At 44.5% G+C, this 24,593-nt stretch overlaps 1 protein-coding gene across 1 annotated transcript in view; it reads left to right on the forward strand.

The window, feature by feature from the left end:
* The window catches only part of ERBB4 (erb-b2 receptor tyrosine kinase 4), a 1,861,028-nt gene that overhangs the window by 1,741,290 nt on the left and 95,145 nt on the right, over positions 1–24,593 (forward strand). The window contains exon 23 of the mRNA XM_030209189.1: positions 11,397–11,543. Within this exon, the coding sequence (XP_030065049.1) occupies positions 11,397–11,543 (147 nt within the window). The remainder of the gene's footprint in view (positions 1–11,396; positions 11,544–24,593) is intronic.

Consider the following 24,593-nt stretch of genomic DNA (forward strand, 5'->3'; position numbering starts at 1 on the left):
AAAACATAAACAATGGTTTAGAAAGGAACTACAATATTTTGAAAAGGAAGGATAAAATCAACCACAGCAGGACACTCACAACAAGACAAAGGATAGTAAAAGGGGAAAAAAGGAAAAGCGGAGCAGAAAGAAGAGGGATAATGGAAGAGAGAGAGAGAGAGACATGGGCAGGCAAAACAGGGGTGAGCAGGACATGGGATGGTGAGATTGATGCAAACTTCAACTAATTAGTCAACCTACTGAAAATGCCTGTTTAAAAAGCCATGTTTTTAGTGCTGCTTTGAAATTTTTAAATGACAATGCAGCATGAAGTGGGAGAGGAAGAGAATTCCAAAAGAAGGGAGCCCCAAAAAAGAAGGCAGGCTAATGTGTGAATTCCAGTTGAGCAGATTTAGGATTCGGAAGAACCAGTCTGTGATCCTTAATGGAGCAAAGGAGGTAGTCAGGACAGTAGGGAATGGTCAGTGTAGCAAGATAGTCGGGAAGATCAAGCCTGTGGTTTTTAAAAGTGAGAGTGAGCAGTTTGAAAATAATACTCTATTCGAGAGGAAGCCAATGGAATTTTTGTAACGGAGGAGTGACCTGGTCAAATTTGCATACCTTGGTGCTTGAACATGGACCTGTAAGATTTTTTTTTAAATTTCTCACAGTGGTTCAGCAACATATATAGGCAAATTAATACAACAAACTTGGCAAACCCTGCTACATTACAATAACACTCTGAAATTAAACCAAGTCAGCCATCATAGTGTACCACACTGAGAAGTATAGTTATCACCGTGAACTACTTAAGACATGTTATTTTAACACTAACTGGTGCTGTTTTAGCACAGGCCCCATTTTATGCATTCAGGCCTGGGGGTCCTTTTACTAAGATGAACCAATACATTGAGGGCTATATATCACGCCTAAAAAATTGTCTGGAAGAGAGGAGGGAGAGAGGAGACATGATAGAAGTGTTTAAATATCTCAAGGGCGTTTATGTACAGGAAGAAAGCCTTTTTCAAATGAAGGAGAGCTCTGGAATGAGGGGGCATATGACAAAGATAAGAGGGAATAGGCTTAGGAGTAACCTAAGGAAGTATTATTTCACAGAAAGGGTGGTGGAGGCATGGAATGGCCTCCTGGTGGAGGTGGTGGAGTTGAGGACTGTTCCAGAATTTAAAAAGGCATGGGATAAGCATGTGGGATCGCTTAGGAAAAGGAAGAATTAGGGGTTACAGAGGATGGGCAGACTGGATGGGTCATATGGCCTTTATCTGCCGTCATGTTTCTATTAAGATTTTGACCATACATCAACCTGTATGGATAAAAGTTTACTCTTGCCTTTGGAATTTTTATGTTGTTAGCACCTGAAGCTTACCATTTAATCACTATTGAATATCATCGCATGGGTTCCTTCTGTCAAAAGCATCAATTCAAAATATTTTTTTCTTTCCCATTTATCCACAAAGGAAACAATACAGCAAAGTCTGTAGGCACTGCTGGGTGTAGTGATAGAATAAACCAACTCTGACCAGTCAGAAGTGATGTTGAGGAGTCAGCTGATTTCAGCATGGTTAATGACATCATGAACATGGTCACATCCAAGTAGAATAGCCTGAAACAGCTATAGTGCAAGTTGGATTAATGTCTTGTGAAGAAAATATCATTTATGAATGGCATGTATTTAATTTAGGCATTTCTACTCCACTTGTACCAGACAGTCAAAGCAGATTACAACAAAGAACAAAATACAGGTGCTAAAATCACATTTTAAAAAGAATCCATAACATAACAGAAATTCATGTTATCTACCTATAAATGTATGGAATGAATGTATCTTTAGGGTTGTCTGTGTTAGGATGGAGTTTTATCTTGTATCCTAAAACATTTCTGAACAATCTTTGAATCTGAGATGGCAGTAATTATCTCTGGAATGGGATTCGTAACTCTTGCTCACCAAACTGGATATTCCAGCATTAAGAAATCCCCTTATCCTGGTTGATCACTTTCTTGCTTTCATTAATTCACCACATTAGAAAGTGTGCAATTTTACTGCGTAATTACTCTCATGGATTCTGAGGAAATTTCCCCATTAATAAAGAGCTGATATTCCTTTAGGCCATAATCAGTATGTCGAGAGCAAGACAATACCATCACATGCATACAATGTAATTATAAATATTCTACATTTTCAGTGTTTTACATTATATTTTATTATCCAGTTCAGCTGCCGCAGAGTGACATTTTATTGAACAGCAATGTCATAAATGGCATCCATTATGTCTAGCCACCATAGAAATTAACTGTATTTTACATATGCAATTATATATGACAGGGTACGCATTAAGAGATTTCAACAATTACCTCAACTGAAGCAAAAGGACAAAGGTCTATTGCCTTCAGCTCATAGGAATGGCATAAACTTTGATAGAATAATATAGTACCATCTGACAAATCAGAGTGTCTGATTTTTGTAATCGCTTTAGAATTGCAATCGCATCATGATCCATTCTGTATTTTCAACAGTACAATGAGTATCAGGTAGTGGAGCGTAACTAAAACGCAGATACTGTGCTAGCATTCCAAAACATTCCAGTTTTATTGGCGGAGCAGGTTTGGCACAGCTGTGGGGTGCCACAGATTACACTAAGGCTTAAAGTAATCTGTGTAATCCAGTGGTGTCAGTAAAAGTAGTAATTATAGTTTTCAATGAAAATGCTAGTCAACTGTAAGAAAGCTTCTGTTCTTTGTTATCGGTCCTACTAAAAATAGAAAAGAATATAAACCAAGATGTGATTTTGCTATAACACAGAGATAGCATGCTGTCTTATTTTAGCTATGTGAGTACAAAAAATATGATAATCAAACAAAATGAAGATATATTGTAAAATGCAAATTAATATTGTAATATTAATATTGTTCTTTGATGTCACATACAGTATAGGACTAGATCTACTATGTTTTTCTATCATGGACACAAACCCCCAAATTCTATATATTGCTCTTTAATTTCCACACAGAAATGGAAGCGTATTCTACAACAATGCATGTAACTTAATTGGTTAACTAGCTAATCAGAGCTGTTAACTGGATGTTAACAAGCAACTATCAGCACAAATTGGTCTTAGTTCTAGGAAGTAAGTTTTGGAGGTGGGGCGGTTTGTGGGATGGTGGAGGTATTTGTAGGGGATAGTGTTTGGAAGTGTGGCAGTTTGCAAAATGTCGGGGGAGTTGTAGGGGGTTATTTTTGGAGATGGAGCAATTTGTGAGGTGGTAGGGCTGTTGTGAAATATAGTCTGGGGAGTTAGTACAGTTTGTGGGGTGATGGAGCAGTTCTCCTGGGTGGGTTTCGGGGCAATTGTGGGTAGATAGATTTTGATATTGGAGCATTATAGGGGGTTAGTTTTCAAAGATGGGATAATTTGCAAGGTGTGGTTATTATAACCGCACAATTTGTTTTGAGAGTGGGAACTGCATGGTGCTGAAAATTGGAGTGCGTTAGTACCGCGGAGCTGGTGAATGTCATTACTTGAGGCAGCAGAAACGGGATATAAGGAACGAAAGAAGCTAATAGAAAAATGATGGGTGAGAATAAAACCTTTACTTCGTGGGATTTCCTTTGACAATTTATACTGAATTGGAAGGAAACTATGTTTTGGGTCATGTGATATGTGCAAGCATTATTGTTTTGGGGTCCTCCACCCCAGAGCAGGCTAAATATCTGTCTGATGTACTGGAATTGGGCATTAATGGTTGGTTAGAGGCAAGTAGAACTGGTTTTCTATGCCAGCTGCTGTATCCTTGTATAGTATATTCTATGTATACTGCATGTTACTGTATTTGGTCTCTTGTCTGAGTGAATTTTCAACATGCAAATGCTTGTTCTGTCCCTTTCTTTTCTTTGTTGTTTAAAATTTAATAGATTAACCACCTGTTTACTAGGCCATGATAGTGGCTGCTGTGTCGGCATTAGCGCATGACAGCTGCTAGCCGCTTGCACGACTTAGTAACAAGGGGTTAAGAGTACAGAGACTCAACTGACATCTGGAAAAGGTACATTCTGTCTCTGAAAACAACAATCAAAAAGGAAATATACTACTTCTAGTTTCATAAAGTGGGGAGAGACTACAGATGTTAAAAATGCGTGACAAGTCACCAACCCTACCATATAAACTTCATTAAGTCTCAGTAACCTATTCCAAATCTGTTCTTGCTGTTGTATGTTCTGGATCCAAAAATATATAATCATGTTCTGAAATCTAACAAAGCCCTTCCTAGGATATTTAAGGGCCCTTTCACTAAGCCGCGTAGGTGCCTACGTGCACCCAACGCGCGTCAATTTTGAGTTACCACCATGCTACCGTGTGGCCCTTGTGGTAATTGTCACGTTTACAAAGCTGGAAACAGGTTTGTGAGCCCTTTGGCTACTGCCAAGGAGCGGCAGTGGCAGGCAAAACCACCCCACACCAGAAGCAAGGCAGAACAGACATACCGGCAAATCCAGGCTAGGTCTCTAGGCAGACAGCCAGCAAGCAGAAGACAGGTCCAGGCAAAGGTTCAAAAGGCAGGCGGCAAGCAAAGCAAAGTCCAGGTCCAGGCAAGGGTCAAAAGGCAGGCGGCAAGCAAAGCAAAGTCCAGGTTCCGGCAAAGGTTCAAAAGGCAGGAAACCAGCAAAAACAGAATCAGGTCCAGACAAAGTCTCTCAAGCAGAAGTGCACAAGCACCCACATACCAGGGCCTAAGACGCAATGCAAAGGCAAAGCCAGAGAGTTTCAAAATGGCTAATAAGCCCAGCAACCGGTGAGACTCAGCTGCAGCAATCACCAGGTAGCTACGGTGACTATGTAGGTTCAATCCATGCAAGCAAGTCTGGCAGCCCGGAAGATCCGGACCGGACTGGCCCGAAATCTGGAACGGGTGATGGTCCATAGCAGCCACCCATTCTGGCCACCAGAGGGCGAGGAAAGCACAGGCGTAACAGTACCTCCTCCTCAAGACCCCCCCCCCCTCCACCTCCATGGGGAATTCAGGTCTCCACGGGTAGCAATGGTGGAATCTACGGAGGGGCCTCAAAACCTGACCAGGGGTTGCTTGGCTGGAGCTTGAACCAGAGTCAAGACTGGCATCAGAGCCGGCCCTCGGACGGCTCTCAGGACTGGACCTCGAAGCAGACTCAGGCACAGCTTGGCTGGAACTTGAACTCATAGCGGACACAGCATCCTCTGGACTGGAACTCAAAACAGACTCCAGCGCTTGGCTGGAACTCAGAGCAGGCTCAGGCACTGGGCTGAAACTCAGTGCAGGCTCATGCACTGGGCTGGAACTCAGTGCAGGCTCAGGAACATCTTGGCTGGAACTCAAGGCAGGCTCCGAAGCTTGGCTGGAACTCAGCACGGACTCAGCAGCTTGACTGGAACTGGAGCTCAGCGGGAACTCAGCGTCTTGGCTGGAAATGGAACTCAGCATGAATTTAGGAACTGCACCAGGGCTCCACAGAGGCAGCAGGCGAGCCTGACACTGTCTTTCAGCGTCAGTTTCAGGAGTATACCACAGGGTGTAATCAGAGAGAAGTCTGTGGTGGTACTCATGGAGCGTGATGGAAGGATCAATAGCAGAAACTGGGTAATTAAGGACCCCTAGCAAGCCGACACGCCTTCTCTCAGCTGCAGCTCAGACAAAAGTTTATCACGGTATTCCTGGAGCACTATCCAAAAATAAAGGTCAGAAACTGGGTCGAGACAGGACTCCGAACTGGCACTAGGCACAGAATTCGGGCAGAGATCCAGATTGCCAACAGGGGAAAAAGTCATGGGCTGGAAACCCAGTGAGTAGGGTGATCCTGCCGAGCTCATGGCCTTTGCATTCTGTCACATTTACAAAGCTGGAAATAGGTTTGTGAGCCCTTGGGCTACTGCCGAGGAGCGGCAGTGGCAGGCAAAACCACCCCACACCAGAAGCAAGGCAGAACAGACGTACCGGCAAATCCAGGCTAGGTCTCTAGGCAGACAGCCAGCAAGCAGAAGACAGGTCCAGGCAAAGGTTCAAAAGGCAGGCGGCAAGCAAAGCAAAGTCCAGGTCCAGGCAAGGGTCAAAAGGCAGGCAGCTTCTCATTTCCCCCCCCCCCCCAAACCCACCTCCCCGCTCCCCCCGTTTTCTATTTCTGTTGATGGCTCTCTCATTCTCCCTGTCTCCTCAGCTCGAAACCTTGGGGTCATCTTTGACTCTTCTCTCTCCTTCTCTGCTCATATCCAGCAGATTGCCAAGACCTGTCGTTTCTTTCTTTACAACATCCGTAAAATCCGCCCCTTTCTTTCCGAGCACTCTACCAAAACCCTCATCCACACCCTTGTCACCTCTCGTTTAGACTACTGCAATCTGCTTCTTGCTGGCCTCCCACTTAGTCACCTCTCCCCTCTCCTGTCAGTTCAAAACTCTGCTGCCCATCTCATCTTCCGCCAAGGTCGCTTTACTCATACTACCCCTCTCCTCAAGACCCTTCACTGGCTCCCTATCCGTTTTCGCATCCTGTTCAAACTTCTTCTACTAACCTATAAATGTACTCACTTTGCTGCTCCCCAGTATCTCTCCACACTCGTCCTTCCCTACACCCCTTCCCGTGCACTCCGCTCCATGGATAAATCTTCTTATCTGTTCCCTTCTCCACTACTGCCAACTCCAGACTTTGCGCCTTCTGTCTCGCTGCACCCTACGCCTGGAATAAACTTCCTGAGCCCCTACGTCTTGCCCCATCCTTGGCCACCTTTAAATCTAGACTGAAAGCCCACCTCTTTAACATTGCTTTTGACTCGTAACCACTTGTAACCACTCGCCTCCACCTCTCGTAACCACCTACCCTCCTCTCTTCCTTCCCGTTCACATTAATTGATTTGATTTGCTTACTTTATTTATTTTTTGTCTATTAGATTGTAAGCTCTTTGAGCAGTGACTGTCTTTCTTCTATGTTTGTGCAGCGCTGCGTACACCTTGTAGCGCTATAGAAATGCTAAATAGTAGTAGTAGTAGTAGTAGTAGTAGTAGGCGGCAAGTAAAGCAAAGTCCAGGTTCCGGCAAAGGTTCAAAAGGCAGGAAACCAGCAAAAACAGAATCAGGTCCAGACAAAGTCTCTCAGGCAGAAGTGCACAAGCACCCACATACCAGGGCCTAAGACGCAATGCAAAGGCAAAGCCAGAGAGTTTCAAAATGGCTAATAAGCCCAGCAACCGGTGAGACTCAGCTGCAGCAATCACCAGGTAGCTACGGTGGCTGTGTAGGTTCAATCCAAGCAAGCAAGTCTGGCAGCCCGGAAGATCCGGACCGGACTGGCTTGAAATCTGGAACGGGTGATGGTCCATAGCAGCCACCCATTCCAGCCACCAGAGGGCGAGGAAAGCACAGACGTAACAGTAATTTCATTTTTGACGCGCGTCTGCTACTCACACCAGAAAATATTTTTATTTTCTGATACACAGGCGGTAATTGGCATTTTACACGTGTAGACCATTACCGCCTGGATACCCGGTTAGACCTTACCGCTAGGTCAATGACTGGCGGTATGGTCTCAGACCCAAAATAGATGCGCAGTAATTTTAATTTTGCTGCACGTTCATTTTCAGGAAAAGTTTTTAAAAGGCATTTTTTTACAGGTGCGCCCAAAACATGCGTCTACACTACCGCAAGCCATTTTGCAGCGTGCCTTTGTAAAAGGGCCCCTTAAACTCAAGCTTAGGACAAGAGCCCTGCCCTTGAGTATAAACTTTCCTAATGTGCTGTGTTTCCACTGAAAGATCTTTAGTTTTATGTGCATATAAAAAACTTAAAATTCTGTCTCTAGCCAAAATATTACAGCAGTATTTAACATTTCAGCAGGAGCAGTAACTTTACTATAGTGAACATTTCACAAATCTCAAATTCTTATAGTGAGAACTATTTTCCAGTGTACCAAAACTTCAGTTCCAAAGATATTGGTCCCTTCACTTGAGCAAAATTTAGTAGTATGAATAATTTATTTATTTATTTTATTTAGTCATTTATACCCCACATTACACAATAATCAATTGTTTCAATCTCTACAGATAAAACTTAATTTTCTCCTTTTTCTTGTTGATATTGCCAATTGCTCCCTCAATCTTTTAAGTTTGTAGTCAGTCATTCCAGAGTGAACAAAGTTGTGATGGACAATGCTAGTTCAGTGCCATAATGTAATATTAATAACCCAAAATGAGAGGCAAATTCTTCTTAATTTACTCTGGGAAAACTTTCAATCACACACAATATACATCCACAGAGTGTTTGTTAATGTAACTGATTTAAATTCAACTGTTCTTCAATATATATTTAGAAAAAAAAATTAAGTGTGCTCATATTAGTTTCAAGGACACATGCAGACCAGAAATGTAACATTGGCCAGATCAGGAGAAAGGATTACCAACTATCTAATATTTTGCAAATTTTAACAAATTTTTGCATTGCTAGAGAATAAACTAAACAGCAAATGTTATATCTTTATTTGTTTGCTCTTTTCAAAATCTCACTGTTTTCTTCATACTTGTAAAACATATTGTATGCATGTCTAATCTTTAATTATTGTAACCCACATAGAACTGAATAATTAACATTTAGATTATGTGGGATATAAGCACCAATAAATAAATAAGAATATAGGGGGCATTTTTAGCACGCATTAAAAATAGGCACGCGCTAAAAGCTAAAGATACCCATAGGATTACATTGGCATCTTTAGCGTTTAATGTGCGCCTATTTTTAGCACACGCTAAAAACGCCAGTGCGCCTTAGTACAAGACCCTATAGGGAGAAGCAGTTTGAAAGGAGAAATTCTCTAACATTTACTTCTCACTATATTTAAGTTTCTGTACTAAAGAAACTGAAACACATTCTCTTAGAGAAATGCATTAGGGTATTTTGTGTATGGGGGGGATGGGTGCTTATTTTTCTGGATTTCTCAGCCTGATCTGGCCTGTTTTCAAACTAGGGGGGTCTTTTACTAAAGCTTAGCTTGAGTTATCTGCAGCAGGGCCCATAGGAATAAAATGGGCCCTGCTGCAGATGACTCGAGCTAAGCTTTAGTAAAAGACCCCTAGATGTATCTTTTCACTGGTTTCTCCTGTATACCAAGTTTCACACCTTTTGTATATTTCTTTCCAACTTCTGTTGGATTGAAAAATAATAAAATAAATTTAAACACAATTAATATTGGAATTGGTGGAGGATGAAGTGTGTATTTAGGACATTACAATATTTTCTTATATTTTGCCTTCATTATCATTGTACATATTGTGATAACCAGAATTTAAACCATTTGAAATCATCAGAAATAATACCATACTTCTTTGAGAATTTAAAGACAACATTTTCATTTACGGTGTAATTTCTAGTGTTAATTGTTAATCACTAACCAGCAATAGAAATGTGAATAGCCCCTTGGATTTACCCAAGGGCATCTTAATCAGGCTGAAACCCCTTAGCAACAGGGAGAGGTGAGCAATTATTTTCAGTGTCAGGGTATGGTGATAGGCATTAGGTATGTTCTGAGCACTAATCACTGGGAAGCACACTTTTGTACAGAAGGCATATAATGTTGGCGAACATTTTGCTAGAATTTGAGTTGTGGAGTGGAAGTTTAATCCACCATCTCTGCCCTTTAAGTGTAGGAATTTTTTTTTACAGGGAGGGGATTTGTAGGGATGTGGTGGCCGAGTCATAGCTATAGGTGGAGATTTTTGAGAGCTATAGAAGGGCAGAATCAAACGGGGCGCCCAAGTTTTCCTGAGGGCGTCCTGGCAGGACATCCTCGCAAAGGGGCGGGGAAACCCATATTATCGAAACAAGATGGGCGTCCAAGTTTTGTTTTGATAATACGGTCGGGGACGCCCAAATCTCAACATTTAGGTCGACCTTAGAGATGGTCGTCCCCGGTTTTCGGCGATAATGGAAATCAAGGACGCCCATCTCAGAAACGACCAAGTCCAAGCCATTTGGTCATGGGAGGAGCCAGCAAATCAAAGTGCACTGGTCCCCCTCACATTCCAAGATACCAACCAGGCACCCTCAGGGGCACTGCAGTGGACTTCATAAGTTGCTCCCAGGTACATAGCTCCCTTACCTTGTGTGCTGAGCCCCCCCAAAACCCACTCCCCACAACTGTACAACACTACCATAGCCCTAAGGGGTGAATGGGGGCATCTACATGTGGGTACAGTGGGTTTGTGGTGGGTTTTGGAGGGCTCACATTTACCACCACAAGTGTAACAGGTAGGGGGGGATGGGCCTGGGTCCGCCTGCCTGAAGTGCACTGCAGTACTGACTAAAACTGCTCCAGGAATCTGCATACTGCTGTCATGGAGCTGGGTATGACATTTGAGGCTGGCAAAAAATATTTTTAAAGTTTTTTTAGGGTGGGAGGGGGTTACTGACCACTGTGGGAGTAAGGGGGAGGTCATCCCTGATTCCCTATGGTGGTCATCTGGTCAGTTCGGTCACCTTTTTGAGTCTTGGTCGCAAGAAAAAATGGACCAAGTAAAGTCGTCCAAGTGTTTGTCAGGGACACCCTTCTTTTTTCCATTATCGGCCAAGGACGCCCATGTGTTAAGCACGCCCAAGTCCCACCTTCGCTACGCCTTTGACACGCCCACGGGAACTTTGGTCATCCCCGCGATGGAAAGCAGTTGGGGACGGCCAAAATCGGCTTTCGATTATGCCGATTTGGGCAACCCTGAGAGAAGGACGCCCATCTTCCGATTTGTGTCGAAAGATGGGCGTCCTTCTCTTTTGAAAATAAGCCTGATAGTTTCCCATAAATTGGCTTTTGTTGATACAGAAAAGTTTGCATAAATTAATTATTTTAGGGGCTAGTCTCATTAGAATCACCACCAGGGATTACCTTGGGTTGGTGTGGGATAGCAGAATCTTGCATTACCTCAGGCTGTGTGGGTTTGTGTAGCCCATTGTCTACACAATGATTATATTGCAGCTGACCGAGTGGCTGAATGTGGTTGTGAAATGTGGGAGAAGAGAAAATTTTTGAAATGTTGGGATGGTGAAGTTGGGGACAAGGTTTTAAACATTATGAAGCTAAATGGGAGACTTATCTAAGAATGTAATAATGTATTGTTAATTTTTGATGCTGCTGGTTTGGCACTACAAAGTCTTAATTGGTCTTATTTAATGAATATGTGAATTGAATGAAAGAGGAAGTATAAATGTCTTTCTTAACACTGTAGTAAATACCACAATGTTATGGCACACACTACATCACAAAAGTCTATCTGTGTACTTTACCATTTTCTCATTTAGCATAAAAATCTCTTCAGTATAATTCCTTGCTCTGTGCCTCCAGCGCAAAGCTTTAATCACTGGTGTATCTCACAATAACAAAAATCTTGTGTTGCCTACAGGAGTCACCATCTGGGAACTGATGACATTTGGTGGAAAGCCTTATGATGGAATACCGACTCGAGAAATTCCAGATCTGCTTGAGAAAGGAGAACGACTGCCTCAGCCTCCCATATGTACCATTGATGTCTACATGGTCATGGTAAAATGTAAGATTTACATATTATAGTCTTTTTGGGCACTGTATGGCCTTTCATTTTTCTTGAGAGAATAATGAGAATTGAATAAAAGTGTTCAAATTAAGTTTAAATATTGTACATTGATTGGATTGTAACCTGTCTCACTGTGAGCCTGACTTTACTAGATGCTCTGTTCTTCCTCTGCTGATTTTGTACCTGTGATTGATACCACATGTTGGCTTCCTGCTTGTGATTGCCTCTTGATCCCTAGGGTGACATCACTTCCATTGTTATATTTAATCGTGAGTAACTCAAATTGTTTGTGTTGGGTGACATCTGGGACTTAATCTGTTACTCTTCATGTTACTGGCAGCTGTCTTTTTTGCTAGCTTCTTTTTTACCTCAGTTTGCTTTTCTTCTCTGGTTGATTCACTTATGCCATCTGCATCTGGCTGCTTCACTTGATGGGGCCACAGACCATTGTTAACTCTTCTCACCTTCCTCGTAGCTTTGTTCAAATTTCAGTTGTCAGTTCTTTGGCCTTTTCTCCTTCTTCTTTCCAGCTTAGAGTTGGCCCTCTCAACTCTCGATCTAAGAGATCTAAATCACTTTTACCCCCCCCCCCCCCCCCCGATATTCAGCACTTTTTATCCAGCCAGAATGGCTGCTGGCCAGTTAAATAGCGCTTAACTGGCTATCTGACAATATCCAGGAGGGGGATAACTGACTATCTCCTGCTGAATATCCCCAATTAGCAGCTAGCAGGTTATATCACGCAATATAACTGGCTATCTGCCAATTTTTAAAGCGAGTTTGGCAGCCATATTTGGCCGTGTGAAACCATAGAATATCTTTGGCCAGTTTCAAGAAAACCAACTAAGTCTGAATATCAGCTTAACCAGTTATCTTGAAACTGGCCAAAGCCAGATATTCAATGCCGGTCACAAGAAACAGCCCGGCATTTAAAATCTGGGCTCAGCACTGACTATGGGAGTTAGACGGTCTAACTCCTGCATCTGAAAATCAGCCTCTTAATTTCTGACATTATTTCTTCCTTTATCCTTATGCCTTACTGAAACTTGACTTCATCCAGGAGAGACAGCTCCTGTGGTTGATGCATGCCCTCCTGGTTGCATGTTTCTTATACATACCCTTAGCTCAGGTGTGGATGTGGCATTGCCTTGGTCTCTCCCCCCATTCTTCCTGTGTGTTCAAAACCTTCCTCTTCCCTATGTTACCCTGAAGTATTAGTGCTTTGTTATTCTATTTCCTCTGTTCATTTTTTCATTGCCATCTGGTATCATCCACCTCTGTGAATGAGCTTTCCCTCCTATTTGCAGATTTCCTCTTCACCATGCCTCATACTTCCTCCACTTTCTATCTCAGTTGATAACACCCTCATCCTCCCCGTCTCATCTGCCCGCAACCTCGGAGTCATCTTTGACTCCTCTCTCTCCTTCTCTGCGCATATCCAGCAGATAGCCAAGACCTGTCGCTTCTTCCTCTTTAACATAGGCAAAATTCGCCCTTTCCTCTCTGAACACACCACCCGAACTCTCGTCCACGCTCTCATTACCTCTCGCCTGGACTACTGCAACTTACTTCTCACCGGCCTCCCACTTAGCCATCTATCCCCCCTTCAGTCTGTTCAGAACTCTGCTGCACGTCTCATATTGAGGCAGCCATGGGCATAATTATATATACATAAGAAATGATATTAAAAGCTTGAAGTTTGAATTCTCTTCAGTCCTGCAGGTAAAGGAATGCAGGCTGGTTCAGATTACTAGAAGTCTAGTTTGCCGGGCTGGGTTAGAAAGGTCAGAGACAGGAATTTCTTTCACCCTGGTGAATGATGAAAGCTAGCTCAACATCTGTATATTATTAGGCATGCTGAGCAGCCTTTGTAAGCTCTGGCATGAGCCAGATATATTGTAGTTTACAAGATAGAAAATACTATTTAGAGAGAGAGGCAATAGATTAGTATTTACAAGTTTTTGATATTTAGAATATGTCTTATAAGGATGCTCATTTTAGAATATGTTTACTCTGTGTAGTTAAATGTAGAATACCTTTTTAAATCTAATGTTACTCTCTGCTGTATTTTCTAAGCAAAGACTGCAGTGAAGAGGCCAACATGTGTTTTGAGTTTTCTGTGGTCCTAGCAAGTTCTGTGTATGGAGCTGATAGGTGAAAAAGGTCAGGAAAAGTCTTGATTAATTATAGGTAACTGTAGGAATAGTCCTGAAAGTATATCTGTATGCTATTAAGTAAGACTGACTTTTGACCTCTTTAATGAATGCCAGAGTCCAGTAAGCAATTTAAGCTATAGCTGAGAAATCAATCATGATGAGAATATAAGAGTTCTAGTGCCATATTGTCTGGCTTGAGGGGCCCCAGGTTAGAGGTCAGTTTGAGGAATACCAAACCTATGTAACTGATATTTCAAAAGTAATGATTGGTTGAGGCAAAGTGACCAATCTATTCCTTAACCAATTGGAGAGTAAGGGGGGGCTAGGCTAGGAGGGGGATAGAAACTGTATTTAAGTAAGAGCAGAAGCAGTTTACGTCAGAAGAAAGGAAGAAAGCTGGAAGACAACAGGAGAGACAGCAGAAGAGAAGCAGCTGAGACAGAAGCCACATGACACAAAAGAGCTGAGAGAAAGAGAAGAGAGCTAGAACTGATGTCCTGCTTTGTTTGCTGGCAAATAAAGAAGATTACTCTCTCATACTGGTGTGTGCTGTCTGACTCCTGAAGTATCACAAATTCCTATCTCAATTCCTGCAACAATTCTTGGTGGCAGCGGTGGGATGAATCCTGCATTAATCCCAGCACCCAACTGACTGGAGAACATTCGCCGGGTATGTATTTTGTATTCTGTATTATAATTCTAGCTAGAAAGTTGTAAACCAGCCCCCTCAAAAATTGAGGGAAGGAGAGCCTGATCAACTCTCAGCGAAGGCCCTAGTACCTTCTAATCTAGAGGAGATTAGAAGCGAAAACGCTTGAGCTTATCTGTATCTGAGAAATTTGAAATTGTTGGGTGGGATTTTCTGTATGGAATGTGTGATGCGTGAATGATTAACTGAGTGCGGACTTCTTATAGCTGCGTTTTCAATTAACGCGAGTTCAATTGGCCAGCGACAGAAGGAAGCGATTGTTGTTTGTTCTACCCTTTTGTTTCCGGATCTGCGGACCCCTTACCGCAAATCCAAAAACTCCCTCCCTTTTGTGTGTTGTAACTGTAAGCATTATGGGTGGGACATCATCTAGACAAATTGCTACCCCCCTAGATTGTATGCTTAAGAATTTTAAAAAAGGATTTTTAATTAATGACTATGGACAGACTTTAAGCTCAAGTACTCTAAGAACCTTGTGTGAAGTTGAGTGGCCATCTATGGGAGTGGGGTGGCCCCCTAGTGGCAGCTTAGATATTGAAGTAATCCGGAAGGTCTACAGCATAGTTGTAGGAGAACCAGAATATTCTGAACAACTCCCTTATATAGATTCCTGGGACAGCCTTGTGACTGACCCTCCCTCGTGGTTGAAAACTTATATGGGATCCCCAGTAAAATTCATGTTAGGCCAAGTTCAAAGAAAGATTAGAAAATCTAAACTAGAAGAGGGAAAGAGCCCCAGGAAGCCTACCACCCAATCGGTGGCTTCCGCCCCTACCCTGTCCGAGAAACCCATACTCTCTGATGACCCCTCAGACCTTGAGCCACCACCTTATGGCCCATTGTTGGGGTTCCGTGCCACCCCTAGAGATCCACGCCGCCCAGCCCAAGCCTCTCCAGCACAGGCTTCTCCGGATAGTTCCTCCCCTACTGTGCAAAACCTGCCACACCCTAGGTTGGACTTTTCACCCAGTCTCTACCCTCCTCTGCCACATCCTCTCCTGTTAACCTCCGAAGACCCACTTTGGGCTCCACTCCCTGACTCCTCAACTCCTGACAGCCCAGCCTCTCCCTCTAGTACCCCTACCCACTCATCAGGGGCCCGGCATCCCTTTCAATGGACCGACTCACCTGTGACCACCTCTCAGTCTATGAGTACCCCTCCCCATCCCTCAGGATTTCAACCTACCTCCACTGAATGGGTTAGACCCGCTGCAATTACTTTTGAGCATGATAGGAGGGTAGCTCCTAGCTCTACCTCAGGTTCCATTCCCACCTCCTCGAGAGTTCTGCCACTTCGTCAGGTAACTACCACTCGACCGGATCCTAATAATCAGGGTCAGGTTATACAGGCACAGGCCTACCAGTATGTACCCTTCACAACCACCGATCTCCTGAATTGAAAGACGCATTACCCCTCTTATACTGAAAAGCCTCAGGCAGTGGTGGACCTAGTGACTAGCATTATGGCCACCCATAACCCAACCTGGACTGATTGTCAACAACTTCTCCTGACCCTCTTCACAACTGAGGAGAGGCGGAAGATTTTGCAAAATGCTGAGGCCATCACGCGAGAGCGTGTCCCCGGGGGGACACAGGACCCAGAGGGGTGGGTTAGAGCTTGGTTTCCTCGCGCAGCTCCAGTTTGGGATCCAAATGATGGGCAGCACTATGAACTGTTGTCTGGCTATCGCCGGGACTTACTGGAAGGTATGAGGAAAGGCATAAAGAGGCCCATTAATCTGGCAAAGGTCTCTGAAATTCTCCAAGGGGCAACTGAATCCCCTGGGGCCTTTCTAGAGCGACTAATTGAAGCCTACAGAACATACACCCCATTTGACCCTGAAGCCCAAGAAAACCAGAGAATGGTGAATAGTGCATTGGTGGCCCAGAGTATGCCAGATATCCGGAAGAAGTTGCAGCGTCAGGAGGGATTCACAGGGATGAATACCACCCAGCTAATTGAGATCGCAACCAAGGTTTTCATTAATAGAGATCAGGAGGTGCGCCGAGAGGCTGACCGGAAGATGCAGAAGAAGGCCGACCTTTTAGCGGCAGCCATTACTAATTCCACCCTTAACCGAGGTCGACCTCTAGCTAATGGGAAGCCAAAGTGGGACCCCGGACCACCAGCCAGGCCCCGAGATTCCTTCAATCAATCCCGGCCAAGGGGGGAGAATCCCAGACCAAGATTGGAGAGGGATCAGTGTGCCTATTGTAAGGAAAGAGGGCACTGGAAAGATGAATGCCCCCAGAGGCGCCAGGGACTGAGAAGGGGACCAGGAGATCGAGGAAGCCGAGGCCGAGTTCGAGAGGGAAGATATGAGCCTCCTGAATCTGACATCATCGGGATAGCCGAGATGGCAGAATGGGATGAATAGGACAGACCGGGTTCCTACAAACTGGGCTCCCAGGAACCTATGGTCAAGTTAACTATAGGGAGCCGCTCAATTCCATTCATGATTGATACAGGAGCTGAACATTCTGTTGTGACGGAGCGATTAGCGCCTGTGTCTGGAAAAACTGTCCGAGTGGTGGGTGCCACGGGGGTGCAGAACCGGAGGCCCTTCCTGACAACCCGTAGATGCCAATTGGGCTCACACATAGTCACTCATGAATTCCTGTATATGCCAGACTGTCCAATCCCTTTGTTAGGTCGAGACCTGCTGTCCAAGCTTAGGGCCCAAATTTCCTTTGACTCTGATGGCCAGACTTCAGTCTCCTTTCGGCCCCCAGCATCCAGCCCTAAGGGTATATTGAGTTTCTGCTGCCCCCTTGAGGAAGAATGGCGGCTGCATCAGTCGCAGGGCCAAGTTGACCTACTCCTGGCAGACAGCTTTCAGGTTAGTGGGGTATGGGCAGAAGATAATCCCCCAGGGTTGGCCCGAAATATTCCTCCTGTACATGTAGATTTACTTCCAAGTGCCCGGCCAATCCATCTTCGTCAATACCCAATTCCCAGAAAGGCTCTGGAAGGGATTCAAGCACATCTGAATCGTCTGTTATCCCATGGAATTATTCGACCTTGCCAGTCTCCATGGAATACGCCATTGTTGCCAGTTCAGAAGCCAGGGACTGAGGACTACCGGCCAGTCCAAGACTTACGAGTGGTTAACAAATCCACTATTTCATTACACCCTGTAGTGCCTAATCCATATGTCCTGCTAGGATTGATACCTTCTGGAGCTACCCATTTCACGACACTAGACCTAAAAGATGCCTTCTTTTGTATTCGGGTGGCCCCCGCCAGTCAATTGCTTTTTGCCTTTCAATGGGAAAACCCAGTAACAGGAAGGAAGCTTCAGTATACATGGACTCGCCTGCCACAGGGGTTCAAGAACTCCCCCACCATTTTTGGGACTGCCCTAGGGCAAGACCTTAAGACTTTTAAATCTGAGCCTTCCAGGCGAGTTTTACTCCAGTATGTAGATGACCTCCTGATTGCAGCAGTGACCCAGGAAGAGTGTTTTGAGGCTACTAGAGAATTGCTGGAGCTACTCTTGGATGCAGGCTATAAGGTCTCACGCTCAAAGGCCCAACTCTGTCAGTCAGAAGTGAAGTATTTGGGCTTTTGCATTTCCCAGGGAAGTCGGAGACTGGATGTCAGTAGGAAGCAAGCAGTTGCTGCAATTCCCCAACCCAAGTCCAGAAGAGAAGTTAGGGAATTTCTGGGAGCAGCCGGATTCTGCAGAATTTGGATTCCAAATTTTGCATTGATGGCGAAACCCCTTTACCAAGCCACAAAGGGGGGTGAAAAGGAACCATTTGAATGGGGACCTACTGCTCAACAATCCTTCATTGCCATAAAGAAAGCCCTACTCCAAGCCCCTGCGTTAGGCCTTCCTGATGTGGAGAAACCTTTCTCATTGTATGTCCATGAGCGACAGGGGGTTGCTCTGGGTGTGCTGACCCAGATGATGGGATCCTGGCAGAGGCCTGTTGCATACCTGTCTAAACAGCTGGATGGAGTGGCTAAAGGATGGCCAGCCTGTATGAGGGCCATTGCAGCAACAGCCTTACTGGTCCAGGAAGCTGATAAGTTGACCTTGGGGCAAGAACTGGTTGTTAAAGTCCCCCATGCAGTTCTCACCCTCATGGAGTATAAGGGCAACCACTGGTTTACAAATAACCGCATGGTTAAGTACCAAGCTAGCTTGTGTGAGAATCCACGGATACACCTGGAAACAGTGGCTACATTTAATCCTGCCACTCTTTTGCCAGCATCTGAGGGACCACCGGATCATGACTGTATCCAAACCATGGATGAAGTGTATTCCAGTCGACCAGATCTTAAAGATGTTCCGTGGAGGGACCCAGATGTAATTTATTTTACAGATGGAAGCAGTTACGTGGAGAACTCCAAGCGATTGGCAGGCTATGCTGTGGTGACAGAAGACAAGGTGATAGAAGCAAGAGCCCTGCCCCAAGGAACTTCAGCCCAGAAAGCAGAACTTGTGGCCCTCATACGAGCTCTGGAGCTAGCAGCAGGACTGGTAACCAATATTTATACTGATTCTAAGTATGCCTTCACAACCCTACATGCTCATGGAGCTTTGTATAAGGAAAAGGGACTCATAAATGCTGCAGGCCAACCTGTTAAGTATGGACCCGAAATACTTCAGCTGCTAGAGGCTGTTTGGGCCCCCAAGAAGGTAGCTGTCATTCACTGTAGGGGACACCAAAGAATAGATACTCCAGTGGCCCGAGGGAACCGCCATGCTGATCGGGTGGCCAAAGAAGCTGCTCGAGGACCCCCAGCAAGTACTGTGACTCCCCTGTTCCAAATCCGACTGCAAGAATGGACACCTATGTATACCCAAATGGAAGAGAAATGGGCTCAAGAAGAAGGTGCAGTAAGGAGACCTGATGGCTGGTTACATCTCCCTGATACCAGAGTTCTGGTGCCACGCCACCTAGCTTGGCCTGTAGTGTCTCAAGCTCATGACCTATCACACTTAGGGAAAACAGCACTAGCCCGCCTACTCAATCGAGTAGTGGTGCTGGAAGGATTGGATAGTCTGGTTGCCACTGCCTCTGCCCGATGTACTCTCTGTGCCCAGAATAATGCTCGTCAGGGACCCCGTATTCCACCAGGAGTTCAGTCTAGAGGACTAACACCCTTTGAGTCCCTAGTTATAGACTTCACAGAAATGCCCAGGAGCGGTAGGCTCCGATACCTCTTGGTCATGGTCTGTACCTTTTCTGGGTGGGTGGAAGCATATCCTACAGTTACTGAGAAAGCCACAGAAGTAGCTCGAGCCCTCCTTAGGGATGTCATCCCCAGGTATGGACTGCCCCTTGCCATAGGTTCAGATAATGGTCCCGCCTTTGTTGAAGCTACACTTCAGGCCCTGTCCCGCGCATTGCGCATTACCTGGAAATTGCATTGTGCCTATCGTCCCCAGAGTTCAGGGCAGGTTGAGCGAGCAAACAGAACCTTGAAAAATAGCCTAGCAAAGATTTGTCAGGAAACCCAATTGAAATGGCCACAGGCATTGCCACTAGCCCTCTTTCGCCTCCGATGCACCCCAACTAGAGGAACAGCCCTCTCTCCCTTTGAAATTGTGTATGGGAAGCCCCCAGCCATTTTACAGGGAATTAAGGGAGACATAGGGACTTTAGGGTCTGCCCAGGTGCAGGAGCAGGTAGCCCTCCTGGGTAAGATAATTTCTGAGCTTCAGTCTTATGTGAGAGAAATAAACCCTGTCCCCTTCCAGGCTCAGGTACATTCCTTCCTGCCAGGGGATAGAGTTTGGGTGAAAGACTGGAGGCTCCAGCCTTTGGGGCCCCGATGGAAAGGACCTTTTACTGTTTTGCTTTCTACCCCTACAGCTGTGAAGGTCGCAGGGATAACTCCATGGGTCCATTGGTCTCGAATTAAGTCTGCTGACCAGACTGAGCCCAGCACGGATCAGACGGAGCCTAGACAGTGGAGAGCAGAAAGTGATCCAGCGGAGCCATTGAAGTTGCGCTTGACCCGAACCAAAGAATCTACTAGCTGAAAAGAAGGGTCAACTGCATACTGCAGGAGCGGCTGAACTTCGGCTTCATACTGAGACTCTTTCTTGCCCAGATTCTGGCTTTCTTGGAATTTGAGAGCTTGATCCTTATCAGTTGAGGGTCTATCCCAACTGGTATAAGAACTCAAAGACTGAGAACATTATATTAGAGTAATCTGTGATTAGCACAGACTGTTGAAATATTATTGCTTAATTAGTTTGCTGTATTTGTTTTAGATTAGGAAGAAAGAAAATGTTAGTAGTTTGGATGCTTTTGTTGTTTTCTACTCCTTGCCTCCTTGTTCCTAATACCCCAACTCGCTCCAACCTTTGGTTACACTCTGTCCAGGAACTAATTAGCCAGGCAAAGATTACTTCCCCTTGTATTGTGTGTTCCCGATTTTCTCCCTATACTACAGATGTCCCAGCTGTACCTGTCCCTGTGCAGCTCCCAGCTCTTATACCTCCCTATTTTTCGAGTTCAGGCCCTTGGAGCCAGGATTATACTTGGTGGTCCTTTTATAATGCTACCTCCCCCTCTGAATCTTCTCTAAGGCCAGTTTTTACGTCTCCCTATCCAGCTTCTGGAGTGTTTTGTTTAACAAGAAACATCTCAACTGTTCTTCCCATTCCCTGTAACTATACTAATGTTCTCCCAGAGAAGGAGAATCTGTGTGGGTAGTTTCTCCAGGTACTCCTATGTGCCCTACTACCATACCTGCAGATTATGACCCAGGTGATTATCTGGCTCCTAAGCGTACCACTGAGAGGACTATAGCGTCCAAGCTTATTTTCTACTTTCATAAGTCCCCGGGGTATGAAGAGTTACTAACAAATGAGCAGCCTGTCACAATTGGGGATTGGCACCTATGGTGTGCAAAGTCTCCATTTCGTCTTCGTTCCCCCTGGGATAGGGGCTCGCATTATGGGCACCCTAAGTACCTTGTCCAGCCTGAGCCAACATTTATTGGGAACTTTCCTCACCCTCTCCTTGGTCATTACTGGCTCTGTGATAATGTCCTCCACATGATTCTTCCCCCTACATATGATTTTTGTGTATTGGTAACCTTGAATTATTTTCCTAAAGTTATTCCTCTTAAGCCACTATCCCCGCACCGCTCTAAGCGAGAGGCTTTGTCCTTACCCTCCTCCGTTGCCACAGAGGATGAGGCGATTGAATTAGCCCTCCAGTATATTAATTCTACTTATCCTCTGACTAAAAAGAGACTTGTAGCCCTTTCTGCCACGGCCTGGATTCCAATTGGGGGCCCGGTAGCGGGTATTACTGAACTAGGTATGGCTACCCGGAGACTTCAGTCCCTACTTCATGTTTTAGTTCATGAGCTGAACGTGGTAGTCAATGCATTGCAGGATCAAATTAATGAATTAAGTATAGTTTCTCGGTATAACCGTATGGGTCTCGACTATCTCTTTGCAGCCCAGGGTGGTCTCTGCACAGTGCTAAATTCTTCAGAGTGCTGTACTATTGTCATAAATAGGACGCATGTAGTTAGGCATGCCATGGATAAAGTCCTACAGTTGGCTAGCCTTAATGTGGAGGATTACCGAGGAGGATTAGACCTTACCTCCTGGTGGTGGTCATTGACCTCCTGGATACGTCCCTTGTTCATTTCCCTAATAGTCTTAGTTTTAGCAGGGTTGTTGTTTTGTTTCTTGGCCTCATGTGCTTCGGCAGTATGCCGTCGGACCTTAACAAGTAAGGTAATGGTGATTCACAAGTCTATTCCCAGTTAGGATCACTATAATCTCCAGAGTTTGAGATGTGAGACTTATCTCTGCATAAGCTGATTTTAGTCTCAAAGGGGGGAATGAGGCAGCCATGGGCATAATTATATATACATAAGAAATGATATTAAAAGCTTGAAGTTTGAATTCTCTTCAGTCCTGCAGGTAAAGGAATGCAGGCTGGTTCAGATTACTAGAAGTCTAGTTTGCCGGGCTGGGTTAGAAAGGTCAGAGACAGGAATTTCTTTCACCCTGGTGAATGATGAAAGCTAGCTCAACATCTGTATATTATTAGGCATGCTGAGCAGCCTTTGTAAGCTCTGGCATGAGCCAGATATATTGTAGTTTACAAGATAGAAAATACTATTTAGAGAGAGAGGCAATAGATTAGTATTTACAAGTTTTTGATATTTAGAATATGTCTTATAAGGATGCTCATTTTAGAATATGTTTACTCTGTGTAGTTAAATGTAGAATACCTTTTTAAATCTAATGTTACTCTCTGCTGTATTTTCTAAGCAAAGACTGCAGTGAAGAGGCCAACATGTGTTTTGAGTTTTCTGTGGTCCTAGCAAGTTCTGTGTATGGAGCTGATAGGTGAAAAAGGTCAGGAAAAGTCTTGATTAATTATAGGTAACTGTAGGAATAGTCCTGAAAGTATATCTGTATGCTATTAAGTAAGACTGACTTTTGACCTCTTTAATGAATGCCAGAGTCCAGTAAGCAATTTAAGCTATAGCTGAGAAATCAATCATGATGAGAATATAAGAGTTCTAGTGCCATATTGTCTGGCTTGAGGGGCCCCAGGTTAGAGGTCAGTTTGAGGAATACCAAACCTATGTAACTGATATTTCAAAAGTAATGATTGGTTGAGGCAAAGTGACCAATCTATTCCTTAACCAATTGGAGAGTAAGGGGGGGCTAGGCTAGGAGGGAGATAGAAACTGTATTTAAGTAAGAGCAGAAGCAGTTTACGTCAGAAGAAAGGAAGAAAGCTGGAAGACAACAGGAGAGACAGCAGAAGAGAAGCAGCTGAGACAGAAGCCACATGACACAAAAGAGCTGAGAGAAAGAGAAGAGAGCTAGAACTGATGTCCTGCTTTGTTTGCTGGCAAATAAAGAAGATTACTCTCTCATACTGGTGTGTGCTGTCTGACTCCTGAAGTATCACAAATTCCTATCTCAATTCCTGCAACAATATTCCGCCAGAACCGATATACTCATATCACCCCTCTCCTCAGGTCACTTCACTGGCTTCCGATCGGATACCGCATTCAATTCAAGCTTCTCCTTCTTACCTACAAATGCACTCAGTCTGCTGCCCCTCACTACCTCTCTACCCTCATTTCCCCTTACGTTCCCACCCGTAACCTCCGTTCACAGGATAAATCCCTCCTCTCAGTACCCTTCTCCACCACCGCCAACTCCAGGCTCCGCTCATTCTGCCTCGCCTCACCCTATGCTTGGAACAACCTTCCTGAACCCTTACGCCAAGCCCCCTCCCTGCCCGTCTTCAAGTCTTTGCTTAAAGCCCACCTCTTCAATGCTGCGTTCGGCACCTAACCCTTACCATTCAGTGAATCCAGACTGCCCCAATTTGACTGCCCCTATCGGACCGACCGTTCACTTGTCTATTAGATTGTAAGCTCTTTGAGCAGGGACTGTCTCTCTTTGTTAAATTGTACAGCGCTGCGTAACCCTAGTAGCGCTCTAGAAATGTTAAGTAGTAGTAGTAGTAGTAGTACTTGGTGATTTTAATCGACCTTCTGGATCTACTTCCTCTGATTTCCTCTTACCTTTTAAGTGTCATGGTTTTCTTCAAAACATCAGTATTCCAACTCACTCTTTGGGTCTTCTCCTGGATCTAGTTTTCAAACAATCTTCAGGTCTCCGTCTCCCTAATTCTTATTACTCTTCTATGGGCCTGGACTGCCCACTTTCTAGTCTTTGTTTTTTCATATCTTCTGTTTACTCCTAGCCTTCCTGTTCAGGTCAGTGCTTTCCAGTGTTATGCTAGTTACTCTTCAAAAGTAATTAATTACAGTTACTAATTACTTCTCATCTTAATGTAATTAGTTACAGCAATTACATTACTCAGGGGTCCTTTTACTAAAGTGCGCTGAAAAATGGCCTGCGGTAGTGTAGACACATGTTTTGGACGCGTGCAGAATTATTTTTTAGCGCACCTACAAAAAATGCCTATTTTTTTTTTTTTGCCAAAAACGGACATGTGGCAATATTGAAAATTGCCACGTGTCTATTTTGGGTCTGAGACCTTATTGCAAGCCATTGACCTAGCAGTAAGGTCTCACATGGTAATCGGGCGGTAATGGTCTACGTCAAACGTCATATGCCAGAAAATAAAAAATATTTTTCAGACGCTCATAGCGGACGCGCACCAAAATTGAAATTACCGCAAGGGCCACACGGCAACCGGGTG

This window comes from Microcaecilia unicolor, chromosome 7 (assembly GCF_901765095.1).
Source record: "Microcaecilia unicolor chromosome 7, aMicUni1.1, whole genome shotgun sequence".
Classification (NCBI taxonomy): Eukaryota; Metazoa; Chordata; class Amphibia; order Gymnophiona; family Siphonopidae; genus Microcaecilia; species Microcaecilia unicolor.